This window comes from Thamnophis sirtalis, unplaced genomic scaffold (assembly GCF_051295495.1).
Source record: "Thamnophis sirtalis isolate CommonGarterSnake01/CBP01778 unplaced genomic scaffold, rThaSir2_p1.2 scaffold_12, whole genome shotgun sequence".
Taxonomy (NCBI): Eukaryota; Metazoa; Chordata; class Lepidosauria; order Squamata; family Natricidae; genus Thamnophis; species Thamnophis sirtalis.
Genome location: NW_028261392.1, coordinates 52,155,155 through 52,180,158, shown reverse-complemented (window position 1 = coordinate 52,180,158; position 25,004 = coordinate 52,155,155). Strand labels below are relative to the sequence as shown.

At 42.2% G+C, this 25,004-nt stretch overlaps 2 protein-coding genes across 2 annotated transcripts in view; one reads left to right on the top strand and one right to left on the bottom strand.

Annotated features, from left to right (window-relative positions):
• The first annotated feature begins 375 nt into the window (after positions 1-375).
• ARX (aristaless related homeobox) lies at positions 376-11,808 on the top strand. Its single transcript, XM_014076052.2, has 5 exons — positions 376-667; positions 1,791-2,472; positions 5,032-5,077; positions 7,656-7,990; positions 10,775-11,808. Exons 1-5 carry the CDS (start codon positions 475-477, stop codon positions 11,013-11,015), a joined length of 1,497 nt encoding a protein of 498 aa, XP_013931527.2. The 5' UTR covers positions 376-474; the 3' UTR covers positions 11,016-11,808.
• Positions 11,809-16,531: 4,723 nt separating this feature from the next.
• Positions 16,532-25,004, bottom strand: part of POLA1 (DNA polymerase alpha 1, catalytic subunit) — a 377,795-nt gene continuing 369,322 nt past the window's right edge. Inside the window, exon 37 of the mRNA XM_087726535.1 lies at positions 16,532-17,371. Coding sequence (XP_087582661.1) covers positions 17,211-17,371 — 161 coding nt within the window. The 3' untranslated portion in view covers positions 16,532-17,210. The remainder of the gene's footprint in view (positions 17,372-25,004) is intronic.

The window sequence follows — 25,004 nt, the reverse complement described above, 5'->3', positions numbered from 1 at the left end:
AAACAAGTTTCTACGTTTAGTCAATGCAGTCGAGATGTGTTGTACCCTACATGGGATCATCCTACTCATTCCTTGTAGCATTCGGGGAGAGGGTGGTTGTCTTTTCCTTTTCATGGAAAAAGTGATTCAGCTCTTCTTGCCAGTTACAGCAAAAGGGATGTCCAGGAAAGCCACCCAACTTGGTCCAACCTGTATCATTCCCCTTCTCCTCCATAATCCAGGCCGCATTTTGCCTTGGGCTGAAGCCAGAGGCTGCCCAGCCTCTGGCAAGAGCCAATCAGAGCGCGCCTTCTAGCACGTGGAGGAGAGGGAATCAAGAGCTAAGCGATTGCAGCGCAGTCACTACCCTGGTTCCTCGTGTCCTGGGCAGGAAGAGGGGCGAGCCTCAGCTGCTGCTTAGTGGGGGGAGGGGTACCAACCCCAGCCAAACTTCAACCCCCGCACGGCCCGGGAGAGTGCAAGCAAGCCAAAGCCATGAGCAGCCAATATCAAGAAGAGAACTGCTCCGAGAGGCCCGAATGCAAAAGTAAATCGCCAACTTTGCTCTCCTCCTATTGCATCGACAGCATCCTGGGCAGGAGGAGCCCTTGCAAGATGCGGCTGCTAGGAGCAGCTCCTAATCTGTCGCCTCTGGCCAACCGGACGGAGCCGGACAAGGCAGGGCAAGGTGAGAAGGGTGGAATAAGGGTGGAAAAGGGTGGGAACATAGGTTCGAAGAAATGAAAGGCAGATCCCTGTCTTACCCGCAGTCCTGAATATCGTCTGATCCCATCCACTCCACCCTTGGCCCAGGGATTGCATAGGGAGGAGGCGGTTCTACGGTAAGTAACTGTGTCCCAAACTCGGGCTGTCCCAAGTTGAGCAGTCAGACAGTTGAAGGTTGAATCACGTCCCGAAGAATTCCCCTCCCCATGCGCCCTATTGTCTCAGTATCTCTCTCTCCGGTGCACCGGGCTGAATCCTAGCAAGGTTTACACTACTCGGGGAGAAGACGGGGCGGGGCGGAGGGCTGGATGCAAAACAGAGGGTTTCTTTTTCTGCTCTCCTCACTTTACGGGTTTGTACGGGTGGCGTTGTGATGGCAAATGTCAACCGTTGTCAAGAGTTCTGTGCGGGTATTTTCTCCAACTTGGCAGCGCCTTTGCCTGCCAGGCCTAGATGAACGGCGAAAGCATCTGGCTGAAGGAGGGAGGGCACTCCAGTTCAGTGTCCAAATCTTGTAGGAAATTAAATGTTCCTTTCTCCCTTCTGATTTTCTTCATGAAGGGAGAAAGGGGGAGAATTCGGCTTCTTCTAAACCACTTTCTCTCCGACCTGGAGTTTCAGGTTTGGCTTCAAGGGCGGGTCTGTTTTACTACCTCCAAAGAAATGTGGAAATTAAGTTGGCAGAACCCCATAAGTGTCAGATGCCCGCTGGAGGAGGGAGACTCCTTTTAGTTGGTATTTGAAGGTAATAATGTTTGAAACCAAAATGAGGTTGGGAGATGTTCTCCTGCACTGCTGTTTGCTGCAGCTGCTTTCAAATATAAGCTTGGTTCTATATTCTGTAAACCTGCCTGAAATCTGTTTACGAACAAAACAGACTTTGTCTGTTATTACAAAAATGGGGAATTGTCTGGATTCCAACGGAATTCCTTGCGTTCTATTGACTCAACCTAGACAGCTGAGGAGGAAGATGGGCGGGTTAGGATGACTCGCGCTGGGACTTTTTGCAGGAGGAGCCCCTCTTGCCAAGAAGCCAATCTGTAGCTACTGGACTGACGATCTGTGCATGTCTCTGTCTCTGGCAGGACCAGGCAAGGGCAGCCCACCCGGTTTCGAGATGGGCGAGCTGCATCTGCCGCCCAAGTTGCGCCGCCTCTATGGGCCTGGTGGGGGCCGATTGCTGGCGCGGGCCGAGCCAACCGCTTCTTCGTGGGACTCTCTCAAGATCAGCCAGGCGCCACAGGTCAGCATCAGTCGAAGCAAGTCCTACCGGGAGAACGCGCCCTTTGCGCGTACCGCTCGTACCCTCGAGGACTTGAGCAGCCCTGGAGGTGGCGGCAGCTCCGACGGTAGGCCAAACCGAGGGGAGGAACTGCTGGAGGAGGACGACGACGACGAAGAGGAGGAAGAGGAGGAAGAGGAGGCCGAGGAGGTGGATGAGGAGTTGGACGAGGACGATGAACTACTAACCGAGGCCAAAGATGCCCGCCGGAGCTCGGGGTCCGCGGGTGGGACTGGCGTGGGGCCTACGGCGATAGGAAGCGAGGGTGCCGGTGACTTGCCCAAGGAGGAGCTACTGCTCCCTGCAGACGATCTGGCCGACTGCAAGGATGGTGAGGACAGCGTGTGCCTGTCGGCGGGCAGTGATTCCGAGGAAGGGTTGCTCAAGAGGAAGCAACGCCGTTATCGCACCACCTTCACCAGCTACCAGTTGGAGGAGCTCGAGAGGGCCTTCCAGAAGACCCACTACCCAGACGTCTTCACCAGGTAGGGAATGAACTACTGAGACAAGCTAGCCTCCAAGCGGCTGTAGGGTGGGAAGGGGTTTCTAAGTCAGGATGGAACGTCGAAAGAACTCTTAGGAATGAGGAAAGAGCTGCAAGATCAAGAAAGGCGAATCGACTGGGCATAAAATCCTCTGGGGCGAAAGTTTTTTTTAAATATTTGTTTCGAGTTTTGCATGTACAAGTTCAGAAGGAAACGGAAGGTGAAAACAGGTAGGCATAAGAAAGGATACTGCAGGGCTGGAAAGGGTGGGAAAGATTTGAAGAGGAGATGCGCGTCACAGATATTCTTCGGGTCGTCCTCCACAAAACGTATTCTTGTGCCCTGCTTTGCTTCTCCCTTCCGCTATTCCCGAGCTTTGGCCAGTCACTTTTCCCCCAAATTCAGCGGCCTTTACGAGTTACCGGGTCTCCGCTGGATTTCAGGCGTTAAGCTAGTCTGCCAAGGATAGGTGTGGCCGAATTTTTGGCCACATAGTTGCCAAACCAATCTATTTTTGCACTGATCCTCTGGCTAGTCTGTCAGGTATCAGTTTCACAGTTTTCCGTTGAAGCTGGAAAGCTGCCCTCTCAATGGAAGCCACATACATACAGATAGGAAAAGATCAAAGTATTCCGCTTTCGAAGGCTAAAAATATGGAACGGGGCGGCAGTGTTCGGCCAGAGCATTTTGGCAGCGGCTGCAAGGGCTTGCCTGCCTGCTCGCAGACGGTAGTAATTTCTGGACGGGGTCCGGAAAATAGGAGATGGAAAAATTGGAACTGGGGACGAGAAATCTGTTGCTATTCTTTGGATGCGTATCAACTTAGAAAGGAAACTCCGGTCAAGCTGAGAACTACCGAATTTTCTGAAGGGCTGGGCGGAACTTTCGGTGCCAGCCTCCATCCAAATATTTAGTAAAATGGTTTCCTGAATATTTGCATTTTGAGAGGGAAAATCTTCGCCTTTCCTTAGCTTCAGATTTGCTTTGGGTGAGCTTAACTCGTCGTATTAACCCTTCTGGATTGATAATTAATCAATAATATTAATCAGCCCTTTCCTTACGAATTCTTTCATTTTTGCAGGAGCGCAAATGCTCCCAATCTATTGCCAACAGATAAAACAAAATATGCGCTGCTAATAAAACTCAACCCAGTCCCTTCCTTTAAAGGGCAATGAAGATGGGGGAGGGGTATACTCATGTTGAACTGCAAAAAAGTGAATTCTTTGCCGGAGCGAGCTCTTATTCTACCAAGTTCGTAGGCAATTTCCCTGGGTGCGAAGGAAGTATCCGTCTGTAAAGTCGGGAGTTTACTCGATCTTATCCTTTTTATCAATTGCCTGGGATTCTTCCTCTACTTTTATTCTCTTCTGAGGAAGAGAGAAAGGGGGAGGGAGGGATGTCCCTTTAAATTCGTTAACCTGCTACAGTGCATGTTGTTTCCTCAAGAAAAGGGGCTGCGTTTGGATGATGGGAAGAAACTGACGGATCCCTTGCTAAGGCGGTTTCTTCGCTAGCCTTTTATAGCTGCTTATTCTGAACCGCCAGTCAAACTCGATTGTGGTACTACAGTGCCAATCTCCGTCACTGATACGCACTCTACCTCTCTAGCCTAACCAGAACCCAGAAAATCGTTCCGTCTTTTCCCTGGAAATGGGCCAGCGGAGCACACCAAACAAGTCTGATTCCAGTGCCAAAATCGCGATATATGAACATGGGGGTGATGTCGGTTTTTCCACTGTCCCGGACACACGTCAGTGCAGAAATGTACTGGGTTCTTTAAATAGTTCCTGCAGTTCGGTCCGGGGGCTTCCTTTTTGGCAGCCCGAAGGCGCTGGTTATTTTTTCTTCTCGAGTCCGGCCAGACTCCCACTTTGGCCGGCACTGCGCTTTTCTTCCGAGTGGAGGGAGAGCCAATTATCCCGGGAGTCGCTCAAATTCGAAATAAACAGATTGTGAGCAGTTCCCTAACATCCTAATGGTTTCAGATTTGCTTTAATTGTTGCAATAATCACCGCAATGAAGGGCTCGTGTTGCAGCTCAATAGATCTCCCCTGCGCTGCAGCGTGGTATTTGGAGGTGGGAGCCTTCGTTAAAGGCCTTGCTGGAGATGCCAGAGAGGAGGTGGGCTCGGGCTTGACTCCTTCTGGGGAACGCTGCCCTCTTTCGCACGTCCTTTCTTTGTGGAGAAAAGGGGAATAGTAAGTAAATTGAGCTTGGGGAAAATCAACAGGTGAAGCCTATCTGGGCCATCTGATACCAGTCAGCGAGCTTGACGCTTAGGGTAAAATATTTCCAGCTTTGACCCAGGAACGGAGAGGAAGGATGGTCCAGGGAAACTTCAAATTGTGGGATATCCCACCACCACCAAAAGACTTTAAGACAAAAAGCAGGGGCTTAATTTGATGCGGAGCTGGGCAGGTGTGGTTGCTTTGATTTGAGCAAGAGATGAGAAGGTCGAACTGAACCATGGACTTCTGCAGTTTCTACCTCACTGTACCTGTTCCCGGACCCCTTCAGAGATTCACCTGAGCACCTGTCTTGTACTTCTTTCCCTCTCAGGGAAGAGCTGGCGATGCGCCTGGATCTGACTGAAGCCAGAGTGCAGGTGAGTCGAAGGGGGAGGGGTTGGAAATTGATGTGGGAGCCAGGTATCAGTTGGACATGGGAGCTTCTTAGTAGGGCAAAACGAAATGCTTAATCATTGATGTCATCCTCTTGGATTCATCCTCTTTCGTCCACCCCAAATTAAGTTTAAAAATGGAGGCAACTGCGGTGCTTCTCCAATTTTTACTTTCGGAGACAATGTCCAGGAAGCCCCCAATAAACCTTCCTTTCTTTCCCCACTGCAATTAACATTTATGGCAATTTTTAGCCTCTCCAAAAATATCTCAAAGAGTAAGCCAGGCATGTTGGTGCAAGAGCAAAGAGGACTCAGAAGAGAACAGGGGGCTTTCTTCTCAACCGCCGCCTCAATCTCTGAGAGCCAGCTATTACTCCTGATTTCCTTTTGGGCTTGAGCATGCTAGGTAATTCAAGTAGGTTGGGTGGGAGGCAGAGTTGCCTCTGCAACCATACCCCCTAACAGATGGCTCGGTCTTTGGGCTCTGTGCTGAGCAAATCACTTTACACAGAAAGCCAAGTGCAGCAAAAGCATCATAAATTCCATATGGCTCATTTAATACACAACAGCTTCTCGCATTAGAGGAGCTAATGAAGAGCTCAGTTCCCTCCTCTCTGTTGACACATTTCTCTATTGTCAAACAGAGATGTGACAGCAACTCAGGATTTTCAGCTCAGGGGAATGAGTCGTGGGAAAGTTAAATAACTAAAAAAGAGAGTGAGCAAGAAACTGAGACACCCCCCCTTCCCCTCATCACCGTCTTTCTTTCTCACCCTCCCTTTGTTCTCATTCATGGGAGAAGATGTAATTAAGGAGAATATGAATTATTAGAATCTTTTGGTTTACCTTTGGGTATACTCAGACATTAATTCAATGAGGCAGAATGGTGGGGGACATTGTTAATTGAGTTGGAAACAGGAAAGGCGCACTGGAAGATAACAACATTTTCATTGCCTTAATGCTCAGTTCCTGGGCTGGCTGTGGTAGGGCTATAAGGAGGGCCTTCTTGGAGGTGATTAGAGCAAATCAGAGCTATGCAAGGAAGTCACATTTGTTGCCACTTATAATGCTTTCCTTCTTTCTCTTTCTCAAACTCTTTTATTTGGTGGAAATGGAATCAAAATTCTTAGAAAGCAAATTCTCATTTCCTGTTCTTTCACATTGTTGTAATTGTTAAGGTGACTATGCTACATCACTTTACAACAGGACAAAATATGCGAATATCTGATAAAAAATAATATTAGTTACTTTATGGAAATTCATTTAGCCAAGTTTTGGTTAAAAAAACATAGGGATGAACAGGTTTCTCTTTTGCTCTTTCTCAGGAAATAATAGAGGAAGGGCAGACCTGCAGAGATTATTAATAATGCTGCAGATGAATAGCTGCAAAAGATTATTTACTGTTATTAATTCTCTCAAGTATCAAAGTCTTTAAAATGTTTAACCTGCCACCTAAGTTGCCAAAAGCATTCAAACATTTGCCAAAACATTTGGCACTGAGAAAGGGAAGGATAGAGATAGTTACATGTAAAGTTTTAAATATATCAGGAAACATTAGATATCGCTTATTGAATATTGCAGCATGTGTCTTATGCAGTAGTATATACTTCCCATTCACTATCCCCAGTCATTGGCGAGACTACCAGGGGATGGAATTGCAGATCTAGAGCAGAGAGAAAAAGACTACATCAGAGAAACTCCTCCAATAGAGAACCAGTAACAAAGTGCCTATTTCTACTATGAGAAATGTATTTTAAAAGCTCGTTCTGATGGCTCAGTCTGCTTTAAAGGGATAGATAAAGAATAGACATCAACAGAACATAAATAATCAGAATAATTTATTGTTTATATATGTCCAAGAGTTTCCTTTATACATTGAAGACAGGAGGACGATATATATTTACCAGCCAGGGCTAACAGTCTAAATCCCCTCAAAAAGGTTAAAAAAGAAATGCTGCATTAATGATATAATTAAAAGTAGTTTTTTTACAACTTTTTTTTTACTTTTGAATAGGAAAACTTGAGAATAAGTCGGTCTCTATCTGTTAGAATCTTATTATCTGCAGTGCTGATTTCTCGGGAAACCATAAAAAAGCTGCTCAATATCTCAAATTTAGGTGACTTAGGTGAATCTTTGTTTTTGATTTATACAGAGTGAAGGAGTTTTTGATCCATTCACCCTGCAGCCTTGGCTTACTTCTCTTAATAAATAAAAGGACCAATTTTCTTCGCGTCCTCTAGAGAATAGATGAGAAACCCATAGTCTATTAGACAGATTTCATAACTGTTTCCAAGAGATGGAGGGGCATTTCTTTCTATCTCTGCCAGAAAAGTAGATTACTGGGTGGCTTTCTGGAGTAACTACCCCGGCAAGCTTTCACCGTTTCCCCTGCTGGACGGTTCTGGCCAGGTTAGGAACCGGTCTCTTGTTGGCTGTCCTCCGCAATGTCTCAGTGATCAGGTGATCGGGCTTCTGAAGATCGTTTGCTGGCCGCCGAGGAACAGGAGCGGGAAGGGCCGCGCTTACTAATCGCCTTGCCCCTTGTTTTCTTTTGGCTTCCAGGTCTGGTTCCAGAACCGGAGAGCCAAATGGCGGAAGAGGGAAAAGGCCGGTGCTCAAAGCCACCCACCCGGCCTTCCTTTCCCTGGCCCGCTGTCGGCATCTCATCCGCTCAGTCCCTACCTTGATGCTAGTCCTTTCCCTCCTCACCACCCAGCTCTCGACTCTGCCTGGACGGCCGCCGCCGCCGCCGCCGCTGCTGCCGCCTTTCCCAGCCTCCCACCTCCACCTCCGGGCTCTGCAGCCTTGCCCCCCAGCAGCACCCCGCTAGGCCTCAGCACTTTCCTGGGAGCGGCTGTATTTCGGCACCCGGCTTTCATCAGCCCAGCTTTTGGCAGGTAAACTCCCCACCCCGCACCTGGTGCCTTCCTCCCAATTGGTCAGCGGAGGACCACAGAATAGGTGCTGAACTTGCACAAGGGTAAAGTGAGAGGGGATTTCCTAGGAGTACGCATGTGCTGTGTAGATCCAGAAGCACCTATTTCTGAAGTCAAAGGGGCGGAGCTAGGGAAAAGTTGGTTCTTGTGGAAGATGGGTGGAACCCTTCCTCCTAAGCATTTGGAACACGGATATTTAAAAAAAATCTAAGAATTTCAGTGCCAAGATTACATCCATGAAAACGGGGCGGGGGGAGCGATGGATGTGCCTTTTTCAACCTCCCAGATTTGCTGTCTAGCCCTGGCTGCGATTACTCGGAAGTTCTCTGTACCCAATGTAGGCCTGGCTGCCGTAAGAATGGTGGTCCAACCTATTCACCTCATGTAGCTAAAGAATTCCATTTGGGAGGCTGTAAGAGTTCAGCCTCTTTGAGGAGGGTTGCACATTTTAGGAGTCCCCATTTTTTAAATTATGGATTTGATGGAAAAAAAACCTCGTGCAAACGTCTGATTTTTTATGTTCTAACTGGACAGCGATCTATAAAAGCTTTGGCAAGTGTGTTTCGACGATTTAAGTTTAAACATCTGTTAGAAGTTGGGTATCCTTCTGCCCCATGATCTAGAGGTTGGGAATTATTTCCCTATAATAAGAGTATTTTACTCCAAATGCTTACAGAAAGAACTGCAATATACATTGACATTAAGTGGGGAGAGGGAAATCATAGGTGGGCCATATTTAATTAAACTCAATGCAACTGAAAACTCTGTGTTCGAGAGAGGCAGCCAAGTTCCCTAGCTTGGACGGCAATCAGCTGGATAGAAAAAATATAAATCAGGCAGGGGGGGGAGGGCGATTCTGTAGTTGCATTTTCTTAGATAAATTCAAACAATGAGATAAAAAGCCTGGAGCTAATTAAATAGACAACGAGACAGTACCGAGTTTATTAAAACTGAAAAGATGAAAATACAAGGGAAATATTAACAGGAGAATAAAGGGAAAATGTATTCATTGGGGTACGACGACACTTAAAACAAAATTATCTTTTGAAGGATGAATGGAAATCCAAGTTAAATTAAGATTTTAAGGGGCGGGGAATGTCTACCAATGAAAATGAAACTGTTTCTGTTTCCTCTCTACAAGTAGAATGAGTCGATTTCCCAAACGTTACTACGCCCCCTACTGATCACGCTGTTCCCGCGCTTTAATGCTTTTCTTTAAACTCTACGCTGCCTGGTGTTGCAGCTCGCTTCCTCCCGCCAAAAACATTGAAAGAATTAGTTGCAAAAAGCTCGCTGAACATATTTTAATGGGCAGCCCTGAAAGTAAAGGAGCAGGGTGGGTGCAGGGAGAAAAAAAAACCTCCCTCATCCTCTTGAGGGAGATTTCCCTTTACTCTTAATAAGCAACGTTTTTAGGAAGATGTGCAGGCGATTTCAAACGGCTTCGGTTTCTATCTACTACACCTATCAGATTCCCCAGAGCTGCGGGACTAACCACGAAGTTCCCAAATTGAGGAAGATTAGTACTGCAGGTCTACCGCTCCCCCTCCCCGCAGTTGCTCTCGGCCTCCATTCTACAAACGAAAGGCTGCAGAAGTTTAGCCTAGCCAAGGCCAGGGCGGCCATTCTGAGTTGAACTGTATAAAGCCTCTCTCTGAGCACGGCGGGTGAGCTGGGGACAGAAGCCACTCCCGACGGGAACCAGGCGCCAGCTTCGGCAGCCTGTCCCAGAGCCTAGCCAGTTTGGTCTTAGTTGGTCCCTCCCGTTGCCTTCCAGGCCCGCAGTTCAATTCCTCGCCGCGCTGATGTCAGTAATCACCTCCTTGGTTAATGGAGAGCTCGTGTCTCTCGACGTGCCGGTCAAAGGGGGTCAGCTGAATAGCACCGGGAGAAATACAGGCGAAAAAAGAAGTAGGAAAAGCATGCCGCAGATTGTGTCATTGCTAGGCGTTGCCGGAGCGTAATTGGAGTTCCGCTGTGAGGCAATCCGCTAGAACGGCACTCCCCGCTGGGGAGGGGGATCTGCGCGGCAGCGAAGCCGAGAGGCGGGCGCCGCTTTGGGCATCCGGGCGCCGGGAGGTTTCTCATAAGACGGAGCAGGGTTGCCACAGACTGACACCCTAATTAAGAGGGCGAACGCAAGTTAGGGTAGCGCAGTTAAGGTCTATCGAAAGCCACCCTAGTCGTAGGTTGGAGAGAAGGGGCGAGAAGAGCCGAGGCAGCCGACATCTGTCTCGTTGCCTAGCCTCGCTCTCCGTGCAAGCCCGTTCCGATCTATTGCTAGTTTCTTGAAGCGAGGTACTGTCGCCAATACACGACCGACCTACCAACCTATAAACGCGACTCTGCTCGCAGGCATCGGGGCTTTTCAATCTTCCTCTTTCTCGAGCCTCCTCCCACAACTTTCGGGTTCAGAAGGGCTCGCGAAGGCTGTCCCGTCAGAAGCGTTCAAGCAGGCAGAAGAGGCGCCCTAAATAGGGGAAATGCGGGATTCAGTCCCCGGTTCGGGAGGAGGCCAGAAAGCGAACGCAAAAAGAGACTTCCTCGTTCTCCTGCGATTTCCTAATCAGGCTCCTCCAGTTCGAGGTTGGCCTTCCCGATTTTTGGAGGTCTGAAAAGCCGTCTGTCCTGCAAAAAGAATAAATCTGAAACCGAATGGCTGCCCCTTCTCGCCACCAAAAAAAGCAACTGCGGGACTTTCGGCTATCTTTAAGACTGACTGTCCCGCGTCTCCTTTGCTTGCAGGCTCTTTTCCACCATGGCCCCGCTGACTAGCGCTTCCACTGCGGCTGCTCTGCTGCGACAGCCAGCCCCTGTTGTGGACAACGCCGTGCAATCGAGCGGCCTCTCTGACCCGGCCACCGCGGCAGCGGACCGGCGCGCCTCCAGCATTGCGGCGTTGCGCCTGAAAGCCAAGGAGCACGCGGCGCAGCTCACGCAGCTCAATATCCTCCCCGGGAACAGCGCGGGCAAAGAGGTGTGCTAAGCCGCTCCCGTGGGGGTTGGTGGGCAAATCGGCCGAGGCACGAATCCAAGACCAAAACGGGAGGGAAGCCAATGGACACACGCTTTCTGGAAGGGACAGAAGGCGGGGAGGCGCCACTTCTGCGGCTTCCCTTGGGCCAATCCGCAGGAGTCCACCCTTCCTCGGCCGGGAGTTTTTTTCCTTGCTAAATCGGCGACTTGGTCAGGAAAGCACTTGCCCGAGTTGCGGGAGGCTGGAGAGAAGACCGGGAGGTTGGTGAGATTGCTAAGAAAACAACCCAGAAAAGATGCTTGCTGACAGAGCCAAGGCTGGGTCAAAGCGAAGTAAAGCACTTGGGGAGGGGCGGGTCTGGTCTCTTGTCCACCGATCATATCAACCAAGGGTTTTATAGTAAACCAAAGGGAAATATAATGTTAGCATATGGACTGTTTAAGTTACTATACTGTGATACTCGATACTGTACATACCATTGTTATTAAAAAATACGAAAAAGAAAAAAAACCCTGAGCTTTGTATATTTGAAATGTTATATAATAATTGCACTCAGTGTAGTGTTTGTACAAGTTTGTCATTTCTGTAGATTTCTGTGTTGTAGATATTATAGGGACCCTAGACAAATATTTATGTACAAATTCTTTAACTTATTAATTGTAGAGTTTCCCAAAAACCCCGAAAGAGAATGCCAGCAAGCCAGAGAAAGGCCATCGGAAACGTACAGTTGTGTAATGTTGTTATTGCTCTCACTTTTCCTTGCGATTAAGTGGGAAAGTGTTACCCATAGAAAATAAATATATCTCTCTATATCCGCACGTTTATCAATAATTCCAAAAGCTACCTGGAGGTTCAGTCTCATTGAAAATAATCATGCTAATAACAGGGAGGGAGGGAGGGTGTATAGGCAGATGCGAAAGATTCGAGTCCTTTACAGCAGTGTTTCTCAACCTTGGCAATTTGAAGATGTCCGGACTTCAACTCCCAGAATACCCCAGCCAGCGAATGCTGGCTGGGGAATTCTGGGAGTTGAAGTCCGGACATCTTCAAGTTGCCAAGGTTGAGAAACACTGCTTTACAGAATGTGGAGAAAAGATGGACATTTCACAAATGCTCGAACTGTTAAGCAGAAAAAAGGCTTTGCCAAATTTTCCGCAAAAATGATCAGACTTGGGTTGGGTTACGGAAGAATACTCACCCACTTGCCAAACGGCTTGGCTGGGAATTCTGGAAATCGTAGTCTCAGAATAGCTGGAAGATACCAAAGAGGAAAAGTAAGCCCAGAACTATGATGTGGGTGTAAAAGGATATAGCCCAATCCTGCTCATGTCTACTCAAGAGGAAAGTCCCACTGGGATTTTTGGAAAGTGGGTGCAAGGTCGTGGCCTAGGCAGGACCCTTAAAATAGTTAACATCAATAGGAGTGGCCTATAGAGCCTCGGAGTGGCCTGTGGAGCATCGGTTATATCAAATGCACTCTAAAACCAATAATTATTCCCAAATCATCATCTTGGCTATTCTAACAAGGAACGTTTACTCCATCCTTTTCAACGGACACATTTTTATCCCGCTTTAATTGTGAGTAAAGATGGTGTACGCGGGCCTCCCCCCCTCCCGATCCGTTTTCGTTCCTTCCTTCGCCGAAAATGTCTCTCCTCACAAGGGTGACTTTGGGAGGGACCTGGAAGGCTTCTGCTTAGCGGCCTCCATCCTTAAGCGTAGGCTTGTAGATCAGGTCGGCCTGTCCCGAGGCCGAGGTCGTGTACCAGCCAGCAAGTGTAGGGAATGTGGAGCTGGGGGTGTCTTGGCGTCCGCTCGGAGCCCTCACACATACAGGCTAGGTGAGGTGTGAAACTGAGCGCTGGCAGAGGCCGCTGGGCTGTATGGCCTCACTCTTGCCTGGAAATTTGGCGGGACTTTTCAGGGCCAAGCTCCGAGGAACGAAGTGAGGCTCGCCACGCATCGGGTTTTTCTTCCCTCAGTCCCAGAGGCGGGAAGAAAAATGGCGCTATTTTGCCCCAGCCATTACCGCTCCTACTGGCAAGAGCGGCAGATGCTGCCTGTCCCTTTCCGGGAGTCGGACAGTAGCCGCGGCTGAGCGCCTTCCTCCCCCAGCCCCGATCTCTCCCTTTTCCAAGACATTTGACCTGCCATGGAGCTGAAGCAAATCGCGTGAAATTGCCTCCAAGGATTACATCGCCGTCCCATTGAAAAGCCTCTGAGCCCCTGGTTTACCAACCTCCTAATCCCATGTCACTCGGCTGCTGCAAACAACACCCCACCCAGTGAAAGGGCCCCTATTCTTCCGCAGCTGGGGTGTGTTTGGAGCTTTACAGTCGGCCGTGGCGGACGGAGCTTGCCCTTGCGCGCGCTTCAAAAAGGAACTTCGATCTTCCCCGGATTAGAAGAGAGCCGGGCTGTTACGCCTGACAAGCCCTGAAAGCCGCCACCAAAACCCACGACCTTTCCCTTTCCTGGCTCGGGCCCTTGCTAGAGCGCACCAGGCTTTTCAGCATTGAATGGGGCTCCGGCAAGGTAAGGAAGGTAAAACAAGGCCTTCCGTAAATCCCACCTAAGGCTTCCCAGGAAGTTTCACAAAGCTGAGCTCCCTGCTCTCTTTTCTTTTTCTAAGACACTTTTCTACACGCCCCCCCCCCCTCCCAGCCTTCTGTACATCCAAGGGTTGTGTTTTCTGAATAAGCTCAATGGCGAAAAATGGAAACACCCTTTCACTTTGGGTAATTCACCAAGAAACAACTGAAGCCAACTTCTCCTAAATTGCTTAGTTATAAATTGATGCCTATATGAATAAGAAATGGTTGTACAGTGCAACACCTTTCATGTATGCATTATATATTCCCATTCTCATATATTCCCAACTCCACCCAACATATACATACACATTAGGTCAACTAACAGGAAATGAAAGGAATTGATCACAATATAACAGCACTGCAATAACCTAAAACAGGCCATGGCTTGCCCATAAAGGAAGACTTTTGATAAATGTTGCAAAGAGAATTTAAGAAAAGGCTTCACTGAGATGGCTCTAATGGAAGGCCTCTATGGTGAGAATGGCAAAATTTCCTTCCGTTGATGCAACTCTTCTCAGAATTTGCATTTATACACATGGAGTGGGCTCTTCAGCATGTTTTTTTAATGAACAAACTGAAAAATTCTTCCAAATAACCATACATTTCACTGATACCATCACACATATGCATTTTGGAGTATGTACATTTAAAAACACCATAGGTACAAAAATATTTTTTATAGAAAGAAAAGAACATTTGCCCCTGGACATGATTAACAGTAAAGTTTGAAGTGCATGTTTTACTTTAAGGGAATCATTATCAAGCCATTATGCATTAAGAAATGTCACTCAGTCATTTTTATTCATTCTACAGAAATCATTGTAAAAGCCAGAATCATACTTCTGCAGGCAGCAATTTTGTTCTGCAGGGGGGTTATTACTCTGGTCCCTTATTAGGATTTATATTACTGCCAAGCAATCCTATAACCATCTCAAAAGAAGTTTACCTTCATGTTATAAAACCAGTAGTGGTATTTATACTGTGCAATAATTAGTGTATTACTTGAATCCACTAACAGGTTCATTTTATCTCTTCACAAAACCTCTAGCCTGCTTATAGAAAGCTTATGCCTCCTTTGGTGCTGTTAAAGTGGTAAAAGAGTGAATGAAGGCTGGTAGCACTCTCTCTTTTTGCCTTGCCTTAATTCCCATCTCTTTTTGCTCTCATCCAATTAGTGCAGTGTATTAAGCAGTTTATCATCTCATAGTCAGCTATTGAGAGAAACAAGGCGAACACTTTGCAATAGAGCCTGCTCTCCTTTGACACCCTCAGGTACTTACATATTCCACTGTGCTATGAATAATAGAGGAAGAATAGAGCACTAATTCCCTCATCAAAGAATGCCTTGTCTGCTGCTTTGCTCAACAACACCATTCTGATCAAAAGAAAAGCAATAAAGCTTAGCATAACAAAACGAAACCTACTTATTAGCTTAGTGGTTAAATTAATGCAGAGACGCTGCTATTCAAAACCTAGGTTTGAAAACAGCCTCCAACAACCTGATAATGCTGCCTTCAGGATGAAGGAATTTTAATCTGAAATTTGAAGCTGGCACAGATGAGTTAATCTATTAAACAGCTATAAGAGGAGTGCAGGATGAGTGGTTCAATTAAGAAATATTTAGGTGGTCAACAGAAGAGAAGCAAAGGAGGCAAGATCAAAAATAGGCTGAAGTTGGGAAATAGAAAAGTAATTTTTATCCAGTAAGAAATGATTCTGGCACAAGATGAAACGATTCATTGGGTTTCTTTCTTTTAATAAATACGAACTGTGAAGGCTGGCTTCTAAGCTTATGTATTAAAACCCCCTTCCCTGTCCATCAACCTAACTTTGTTGTTTATTTTTAATATACACAGAAAAGGGAGAAAAAGGAGAATAACAGAACCCAGATTTCTCTGATGAACTCAGGCTTGTTTTTGGTTTTGTAATTCTACAGTTCAATGAATTTAATATGCACATAAAGATTGATGTACACAAAGAAAGATGACTTTACACTTCTCATTTTTCCATTGTTAAAATAAGGTGAAACAGTCAAAGTAGGCTGTATAGTCAGCAAGAGTCATATCAGTAGCAGCTTTAGCTGACTAAACATTTACTTGTAACAAAGCATTAAACAAGCTAGCTTTATTTATTTTATGGTGCAAAAATATCTTCCCTAGCAATTAAGAAGAAATGCAAAATTCCATTATGAAATTTATAATTATAAAATTTACATTTGTAGAAATAAAATGTTTGCTCAAATTTTCTGCAGAATTCTATATAACAATGTATGTGAAATTATAGTCTTGCTGAGATTATGTCATGTACTTGTTTACTCATAGACATTATTTTTCATTTCCTCACATTTTACAATAAATATTTTGAACATGGGCTATACCAAAACCTATGCAGTATTTGTAAATATGGTATGTTATTCTAATTTAGGAGGAAACTGTGCTTTTATCCCTCAAAGCCTGAGCTACTGTAATTGGGCAGCTGATTATAGTAGTAATAGGTATTACTAAAACGTATGACCATCCATATGATAGTCTCCCTTAACCAATACTAAAATCATTTACTGGGAAAATAGAACATCACAAAGTAAACTTCCCAATTCAGAGCTGTTAACAAAGAAATTTCTCCCTACGTCAATGTTAAGATGGGTTGAGCTACTCGACCCAAACTAATGCAAAATCTTTATAGAGGAGTTCTATTGGTACAATGCAACTCATTCTTCAGCAAGGCAAGATAAATCAAAGCAAATGTTTTACCTGATGCCTGTCATTTGTATTAATGAAAGCTGAAATAGATGGGGCATCACTACCATATTTGTTTATTCATTTGGCAGTACAATCAGGCAAGAAGTGGGGGATATAAAGTACAAATGGCTTGTCCACCCATATCATTATTTTGTTTCATAGACATATTTCATATGAATGCACCACTCAGATATTTATACCAATAATTTTATTATATTTCCTTCAACTGTGTAAATGTTTACATCCACATTTAAAATGCTTTTACATATACCAATAAATGTTATTACCCTCATAGAAGTTAAGAATACGTAAATCTATATAGAGTCCAGCATCTCCCTTTCCCAGCCCAAAGACCCAGCCAGTGAGGTTGGATTGACTTTTGTTGTACCTGTTAATTGTTTATTGGCAATTAAAATATTATAATCATTATAAGATAACGTTTCTATGGCTTTATTTGCTTACTATAAGGCCATTCCTTTTGTCATCTTAAATTTACTCCATTTTTGTCTCAACTAGCTTCTTCTAATGATAATAGGCTGCCCTATTTATTTTGATGACTCCCAAGAAATTAATGACTAACATTCAAACAGCTGAAAGAATTTGCAACACATAATCTCTTTGGCCTATAAAGAAATCAGTTCTAGATCTCAATAAACAACAACCTATTATAAAATCTAAATTGCGAGCTGCTTATTATATTCATCAACTTTTAATCTGCTTTTCTTTTACATATTTTAGTACCGAAGAAACTTGGATTTTAAAGTAGTTTTCTTAATCTACAGCCATACTAGAAAGCCTCAGAAAACAGAAAATAAGAGAAAAAAAGAGGAAGATTAATTACTGTCTATAAACGGAGGTCACAAACAACATTTTTAAGTACTGAACTCGCCCCCAGATTTTACTACACTGAATGTCTGAAAGAGTTTGCCGAGGTTTACTTCGGAATAGCTACTCATAGACAACCATTTGTCTACTATGTTCTTCAGCCTTTTGTATCCCTCCTTGTAGGCTTCCAACATCTTCTTCAATTCATCTATAGGGATAGAGAAAATTAAAAGATTAGAAGGGGGAATGAATTACTCCTTAGCCATGCTTTGCAGAACTTTTATCTCTTTAAAATATGATGATCTCAAAACCCATAATTCTTTGCAAGCTGTCTGCTGATGAGCTTGCTATTCCCCTGCTAACATTTTTTAAAAGTACTTTAGTCAGCATATTTATGTAAGCGTCATACTTGTTATTTACAAACAGATCAAGTGTATCAAGAATTAGTCAACCCACTTGTCATGCCCAACTATATCGGTACACCAGCTTCTGTCAGTAAATGCTAGGAAGTCTAGTTTGCCCATTAATGCTGAATAAATTGGGGTAGAGAGGGTAGAGAAGAACAGGAATGAGGGAACAGAATCAGCTGTATCACAGAACCAACTGATAGCAAAGAGGTTTAACAAAGAAAACAAAACCAAGTTTAGTGCCACAATTATCTGACCATCTGCTTTCAATGTTGTGAACCTTGTCTCCTGACTAAATTACTGAAGAGCTTTATAATGTTGAGGACATTGGGAACTTTCTTTAATTGCTTATTATAAGGCATACAAAAGTCCCTACAGAAATGCTCTGAAGGCTATTAAAGTGAAATGAACATTCTGTTCCACACTTACATTTCCCCCCTCAAATTTTTAGAAAAGCCATTTATGAGGGCTGCAATCAGAAAATCAGAAATTCTCCTTATGAATTCATTTATGCACTTTTAAAGTGCTTGAGGAAATACTTGCAGGCACCCTTCCCCCTTTGCTATATGCATTAACACATTCAGTGGGAATAGCAAGCAAGTTGCATATTTTATTGAGGTACCTTTTTGGGAATATATAGACAAATAGGCTTTATGGCTAGATAGCCTATAACCAACTTGAGAAAACAAAATCTGAAATTATACGTCACGGGAAGAACCAGAATTACTACAAAAGACTATCTTATATCAGATCAAGCTATCCCTTTAGATCAGATTGTTGACTAATTGGTAGTGATTTTTCTTGGTCTCAGAGGCCCTTTCAAATTGTTTTCTACTAGAAATTACCATCCTGTCTGAAAATAGTAGTGCTGAAAACTAGGCAATTTATTAATGTTATGAAATAGGTAGACCAATAGACCAGCAGATAGATATAAAATGATTACAATGGAGCCTGCCCATTCCATTCGTAATCCGAGGATTCATGGGAGTGAATCTTGTACCTTGAACAGGATCATTTCCTCCTTTCGCAATCCATTCACTAATCAAAAGCACGGTTCGTTAAGTGCATATGAGGTATTTCAGGATGAGAAAGGCCATGGGGTACCTAGTGATGAAACAGGCCATCTGCTTAAGACCACCCAAGGCCTCCCCGACCCACTGAAATACCCCATGCTCCCCACAATTGCCCCCCCAATCTGCTGTGCTGGGTCTCTTACCATGTGAAGATCTAGCAAGCTGTCTCCTCTCGGCCATATGTGCCCCTCTGCAGCTCTTTTTTGGTGTGCACAGGCCTTTCCTGGCACTTTTCCAGCCAAAATGGAGGTTTGGAGGGTAAGGATGGGCCTGCCCGCCCCTTTGACGCTCCATTTAGGGTTGCACGGGCAAAGTCCCGGGTGAGGCCTGTGCAGGCCAAAACAGAGCATAAGAGGGGCAGGCTGTTTTGGCCAGCAAAGTGCAGGACGAATATTGCAGAGCCTCTGCAGTTGTTTGTAAGGGCGAACAACTGCCGTGGTGCTGCAAGATTCGTAGTTTCAGGACTTGTTTGTAAGCACTAAAGGGTGCTGATTGTGTAAGTTCAAACGTTATCTAAGGGAACACATGTAACCCAGGGATTACCTGTACACTGGAATTTACAAGAGCAGATCATTGTGGAGCCCTTAGTACTCTCTGAATTTGATTATTTTCTTGTGGATATTTCATTATCCAACTAGGCAACATCTTCAGTGCTGTAGTACTACTGTGCCAGAGCATTTCAAGACACTGGAGTTTTAAGATACCAAAGTCTAACATAACAATTCTTCTAGTAAATGTTCACTGCAAGTTGGCTGTGAATTAGACTGGATTGAGAGACTGGCTCAGGCTTTGCAGAATTCTAGATTATATTATTGATCTTTTTGTTTTTACTCATTCTCATTTTATGCAAGTTAGAGAAGTGCCATGAATTCAGTGGCTGTTACCAGCCCAAGAGAGCAACAGTGTTTCAATTTGTAAATCTCATGATTTTCTATCATTAGTCATATGGTGAGGCATGATGAACATCTAGGAGGGCCATACTTTCACATTCAGGAAATTAATAAGAAAATTTCATTAAGGTTTACTATTACATGTGACCCTCACTTAACAATTCATTCACTGACTACTCGAACTCATAATGGTGCTGAATGAGTGGTAATGATGACTGGTTTTCATAGTTACATTGGTTGCAATGTCACCATGGTCATGTGATTGCAATCCAAGTGCCTGGCTGTCAATTGTGATATTGCAGCATTTCTTTTTATTTTTTGTTTTCAAAACAAACACAACACATAAAATCTTCCTTTTTTACATACTGTAGAAAGTGTATTAGTTGGTTACAAAAGACTTTCGTGTATCTCTTCCACAGTCATCAAGCATAATTCATATTCTCAAGTATTTTAACTCAGATATTTATACATGTTACCGTCATCATAACTCCATTTTCATTTGACTATAGTTTTTTAAATGTCCTTCATCATAAAATATACCGATTTAATACATAACCACATACTGGCATTTCATTTACTATTTCTAAAATCCTCCAATGACACTAAATCCTTATGTCATATTCTAGCTAAACATTCATAATATTTAATAATAAAGTTTTCTATCCTTCTTTCCAAATTACTGTTTACAATTTACATCTCATTTCCTTATATTGTACCCATACATATATACACGTTATTATCATTATCCCTCCTTTATTTGACTATATCCTGTATCATATCATTTCCCCCCCTAGTAATCAAGACTTAACTGAATCTAACTTAATTCTTTATTTTATTTTATTATTATTAATCTTTATATATAATCCAAAAGGGTTTCTAATCTTCCTTTCATGGGTGCCATTCAATATTCATATCCAGTTATTACTTATCATAACACTACACATTGTATACATTATTATCATTATCAATTATTTATTTAACTATATCTATTATCACTAAATTTCACTAAGTTTAGCTAGTTTTAAGTTATACTCTTTCATCTATCAACCTGTATCTTTCCAGTAACAAAACAGTGTCATATCTTCTGCCATTTGTGGCATCAGTCCTCTAATCATCTCCTTAATCAGCTTTGTATGGACCCCTCTTAACAACTCTTTGCTTATAAGATCTCTCATGTAATTTCGATGTCCTTCTTCTGTTTCCTTAATCTGCTTATCTTTGATGGTCGGTGGTGTTATCAAAGCTATTGCTAATAAGATTTCTTTTTTTAAGTCCATAAATTCTTTTGTTTTTCCCTCTTCTGTATCTTCCCATCTGGGGTAAGTTTCCCCTCCATTTAATTCCTCTTTCAGTATTCCACTCTTTCCATTTTCAAAAACAAATCAATCACCATAAATATCAGCAATTTTAATTTCTTTACATTCATTTTCCTCTTCGATTTTTTGGATTTTAACTGCCACTTTTTCCATTTGATGAACATCTTCAACTTCCCCGTCATATTTTACTGATAGATGCACTAAGTAATCCAACTTCTTCTCTATCCTCTCACTTGTATTTGATAATTTCTGTATTTCTGAGAATATCTTTTGCAGATTTAAAATTTCTTTCTGGTGTTGAAATTGCACCATGTTTTCCAGCTGACAAACACTGCTACTCTAGCTTAAAAGGTTTTAGCAGAATTAAGCATCACAATAACATTTCACCTTTCTCTGGTTAAGAATCTACTTCAAAGGAACATCTGTGTGTTTTTCTTCTTATCACTCTCTATAAACAAGCTGTGAGTCCTTAAAGTGCCAAGCCAGGATAATCAGTGAAAAAGTATTTCGTTTCCAATACACAAACATCTAGCTTCTGAGTAGCAGCGTTACAATGTTACAATTTCTTTGTTTCTTTTTGTATCTTTTTGTATTTCAAGTTAAAAAAAAGATCTGATTCTTAAATGAGTTAGAAAAACACCCACAGTAATGAGAGGAGAGTTTTAGTCCATAGATTAGAGAATAGTCGAAGAAAAAAAATAGAACAAGGAAACTTAATCCGTTCGTTTTAAAAGGCTTGCATAAATTCCATCCGTAAAAAGTAAGATAACCCACTGTTCAAAACCAGTCCAAATTGAATTCTGCCGTTTATTTCTTCTGTTCTCCAATTTAAATTAATTTTAAGTTTTTTTTTTAAATAGGCAGTCACTTTTAAAACAGCAAAAAATCCTCACCATCTGAAAACACTTTCTCTTTCCATATCCTTCCATTTTGGAGCCGCCCCGACTTCATCAGCCATTTGGCTGGATTTTTTGTCACCAGTGTGAAGAGCTTCTCTTTGATCAATCAGAGACTTTGCGATGTTCCTGTGATCAGCAAGATGTGTTCTTCCTGTTCACCATCTCTATGGGACAGTTTAGGTATATTTGGACCACCCAGAGACAAAAGTGTCGACTGCGATTTCAGAGCATTGAGATCGCATGTCGTGTAGTTGCGACTTCGGCTCCTCCCCCTCTGATATTGCAGCATTTTGTGATTATGTGATTGCTATTTGAAACCCACTTTAGCTGCCATCTACAAGCAAAGTCAGAGGAGAAGTCAGCAGGTGGTTGTAAATTGTGATCATATGACATCCTTACTTAATGATCCATGGTGATTTGCTTAACAATGGCAACCAGAAATACTGGAATTTCTTTCCAATATGACATTAAAATTTATAACCACGTTGCTTAACAATGGAAATTCAGGTCTCAGTCTTCTATATATTGTATGGTTTGCTTGGGGTTAGTTTTTTAAATAACAATTTTATTAATTATTACATTTAAAAAGACAAAAGCTAATACAAAATAAAAAAAGAAAAAGTAGAAAGTTCAGAAAAAAAGAAAACTAGAAAAGAATAAAAAAGAATATAATAAAGAAAAAGAAAATACATATAAAGAAACCACTTTCTTCTCTCCGTACCTCAGGAATAGAATTCATGGCCAACTGAGACCTACAGTGCCTTCCTCACTTTTTAAAATATACATCTAAAGTAACTTATAAAAGCATTTATTTACTTGAATGAAATTTGTCAATTAGCAGTCCTTTAACCTTTTCACTCCATTTTTGTTTTATTAAACCATTGGATCAGTGAAAACTGCCTTGCAGACTCATGCAGTGTCTACCTTTCTCCTTAGCATTTCTTTATTATGATACATATATTAACACATGATTAAAAAAGGGCTAGTTTTGTTAAAAGAATGGACACCCATGAAGTAGTTCAGTTAAAAAAGCAAAAACAAAAGTAACCATGAGAAAAATTTGATCAAGTTTAGTTTGTCTTCCCCAGCATGGCTATTGTTAAGAATATAGGAAACTGAAATTTATACACCTAGAAAGCACTGAAGCTAAGGGCAGTTGTTAAACAATAATTTGACTGAAGACAGAATCATGTTTTTATGTGGGTTTTTTTGCATACACAAAATTGTCATTTTTTTTCATCCAACTAAAATATGATATTGATGGAGTAACCTACCAAGTAGGGCCAGCCCAAGAAATTTGACTGTCTATAGCAAAGGATGGGATATCATCTTATCATTCATGTGCAGAAGATGGACAATGAAATCTTACTTTGGTAATATTAGTCTGACAATATTATCTGGAAATAGAATGGTGTCCTTCAGAAAATTTGGGGGCAGAAAATTAGAGATGCCATACCAGGCATCTCTAATTTTCATTAAGAGTCTAGTCATTCCACCACTTGCTTCTGCCTCCTACGTGCTGTAATTGCTATTTCAAGCAGCCATCTCACTAGGTCTAACAGTAGGAACACACACACACACACACACAAAATATATATATATGTATGTATGTATGTGTATGTATGTGTATATGTATATGTATGTATGTATATATGTATATATATATGTATGTATGTATATATATATATACATACACACACACACACACATACACACACTATATTGCCAAAAGTATTCGCTCACTCATCCACATAATCAGAAACAGTTGTGAGCGAATACTTTTGGTAATATAGTATATATTTATACTTTTATACTATATATAGTTACATAAATTTAATATACATATAATTATGTACTGTATATAATGTTGCTAATATAGAAAAGTGCTTTGCAAAACTAATGAGGATTTTTTTGTTTTAAAATATAAAACAATAAAGAGAAAGTACACCACTAGACTATAACCTTATTTGTACTGCAGCAGTATATGCATTTGAATGACAGAAGTGCAGTTGATGACTGGGGAGAATAGATTTAAAGAACTGTAGTAATATAGAGCAGGAAGATAAGAGAGAACACAGCTCCTGATGTGTTTACCTCGTCTACTGATGGGATATTGACTTTTCCCACCAGGTTGGTTAGAAAGGGGACTATTTGCGCTGCCACACAGCAGAGTAAGAATGGCAACCAGCATCGTTCTATGCTCTCCTTAGTAAACGACAATTGTGACCATTGTATAGCACACAGTCAGTCAATACTTTCAAACTACCATACCATCCAACTTGGAGATGCATATAAGAACTCAATTTTTTCTAAATAAATTTTAAATCAATAAAATAGTATATCTTTTTTGAGAACAGTGTTGTTACATGATAGAAATTGCTTGTGGAACATTCAGATATATGGACAGAACACAATTTTATACCAGCTGCTACCATACCCTTTACATTTATGTCAGAAAAAATCCAAACAGTCTTTTAGAACATCAAAACAAGATATATACTATGCAATGTTTTCACACAAAGAGGTTCCCAAAGATTTTCTAACTTTTAAACACAATACACACAAAATTAAGTTTTAAAGTGAATGATGTAAACTATAAAAGAAAAACAATTTAAATTAAACTTTATCAATTGGTATTTTAATTAAATTGAAGATAATGTGGAATTTATAAAATGTATTAGCATTCTTCTAAATATTTTCATTATTTAATTTTTCATTATTAAAATAGTGCACAAATAATATAGAAGACTTTTTTTGGCTCGCTTTCACTTGTATGGGATATTTTTATATTTTATATCCAGTTAATGTACACTTAATCTTTTCATATTAAATTATTAGTGAGCAAAGATGCTAATTTATTGTCTCAAATATTATTTGATTTTTGTTAATTCTAAAACTGTGGAGAATTTTAGCAATGGATGATTTTTCATTTAGAAAGTTTTAGGTTGGTACATACAGTTCTTATTGAATTATTCTTGTGTGTTCAGGAGTCAGTGCATCATTCTTATTTAGTTAGCTTTTTATTTGAAGAATATGCTAAATTATAAACCATTAGAAACTGATTTTTAAAAACCCCTACATTATTGTATTTAATTATATCAAACACAGGAACACTAGCAGCTGACTTTGTTCTAAATACCTGTGTTTCATCTGTTTCTATGCAAAGATAGCAAACAACAGTCAGTCATAATTGATTCTGTCAGATGTTATACAATCAGTCATAATTGTCTGTCTAGAGGTGTGTCAATTTACAGTA

Excerpts from the sequence above, each read along its gene's own strand:
- ARX (XM_014076052.2), top strand. The coding sequence starts at position 475 with ATGAGCAGCCAATATCAAGAAGAGAACTGCTCCGAGAGGCCCGAATGC. Across the intron at positions 668-1,790 it reads GCCGGACAAGGCAGGGCAAG|GACCAGGCAAGGGCAGCCCA; the intron begins GTGAGAAGGGTG and ends TGTCTCTGGCAG. Across the intron at positions 5,078-7,655 it reads TGACTGAAGCCAGAGTGCAG|GTCTGGTTCCAGAACCGGAG; the intron begins GTGAGTCGAAGG and ends TTTGGCTTCCAG.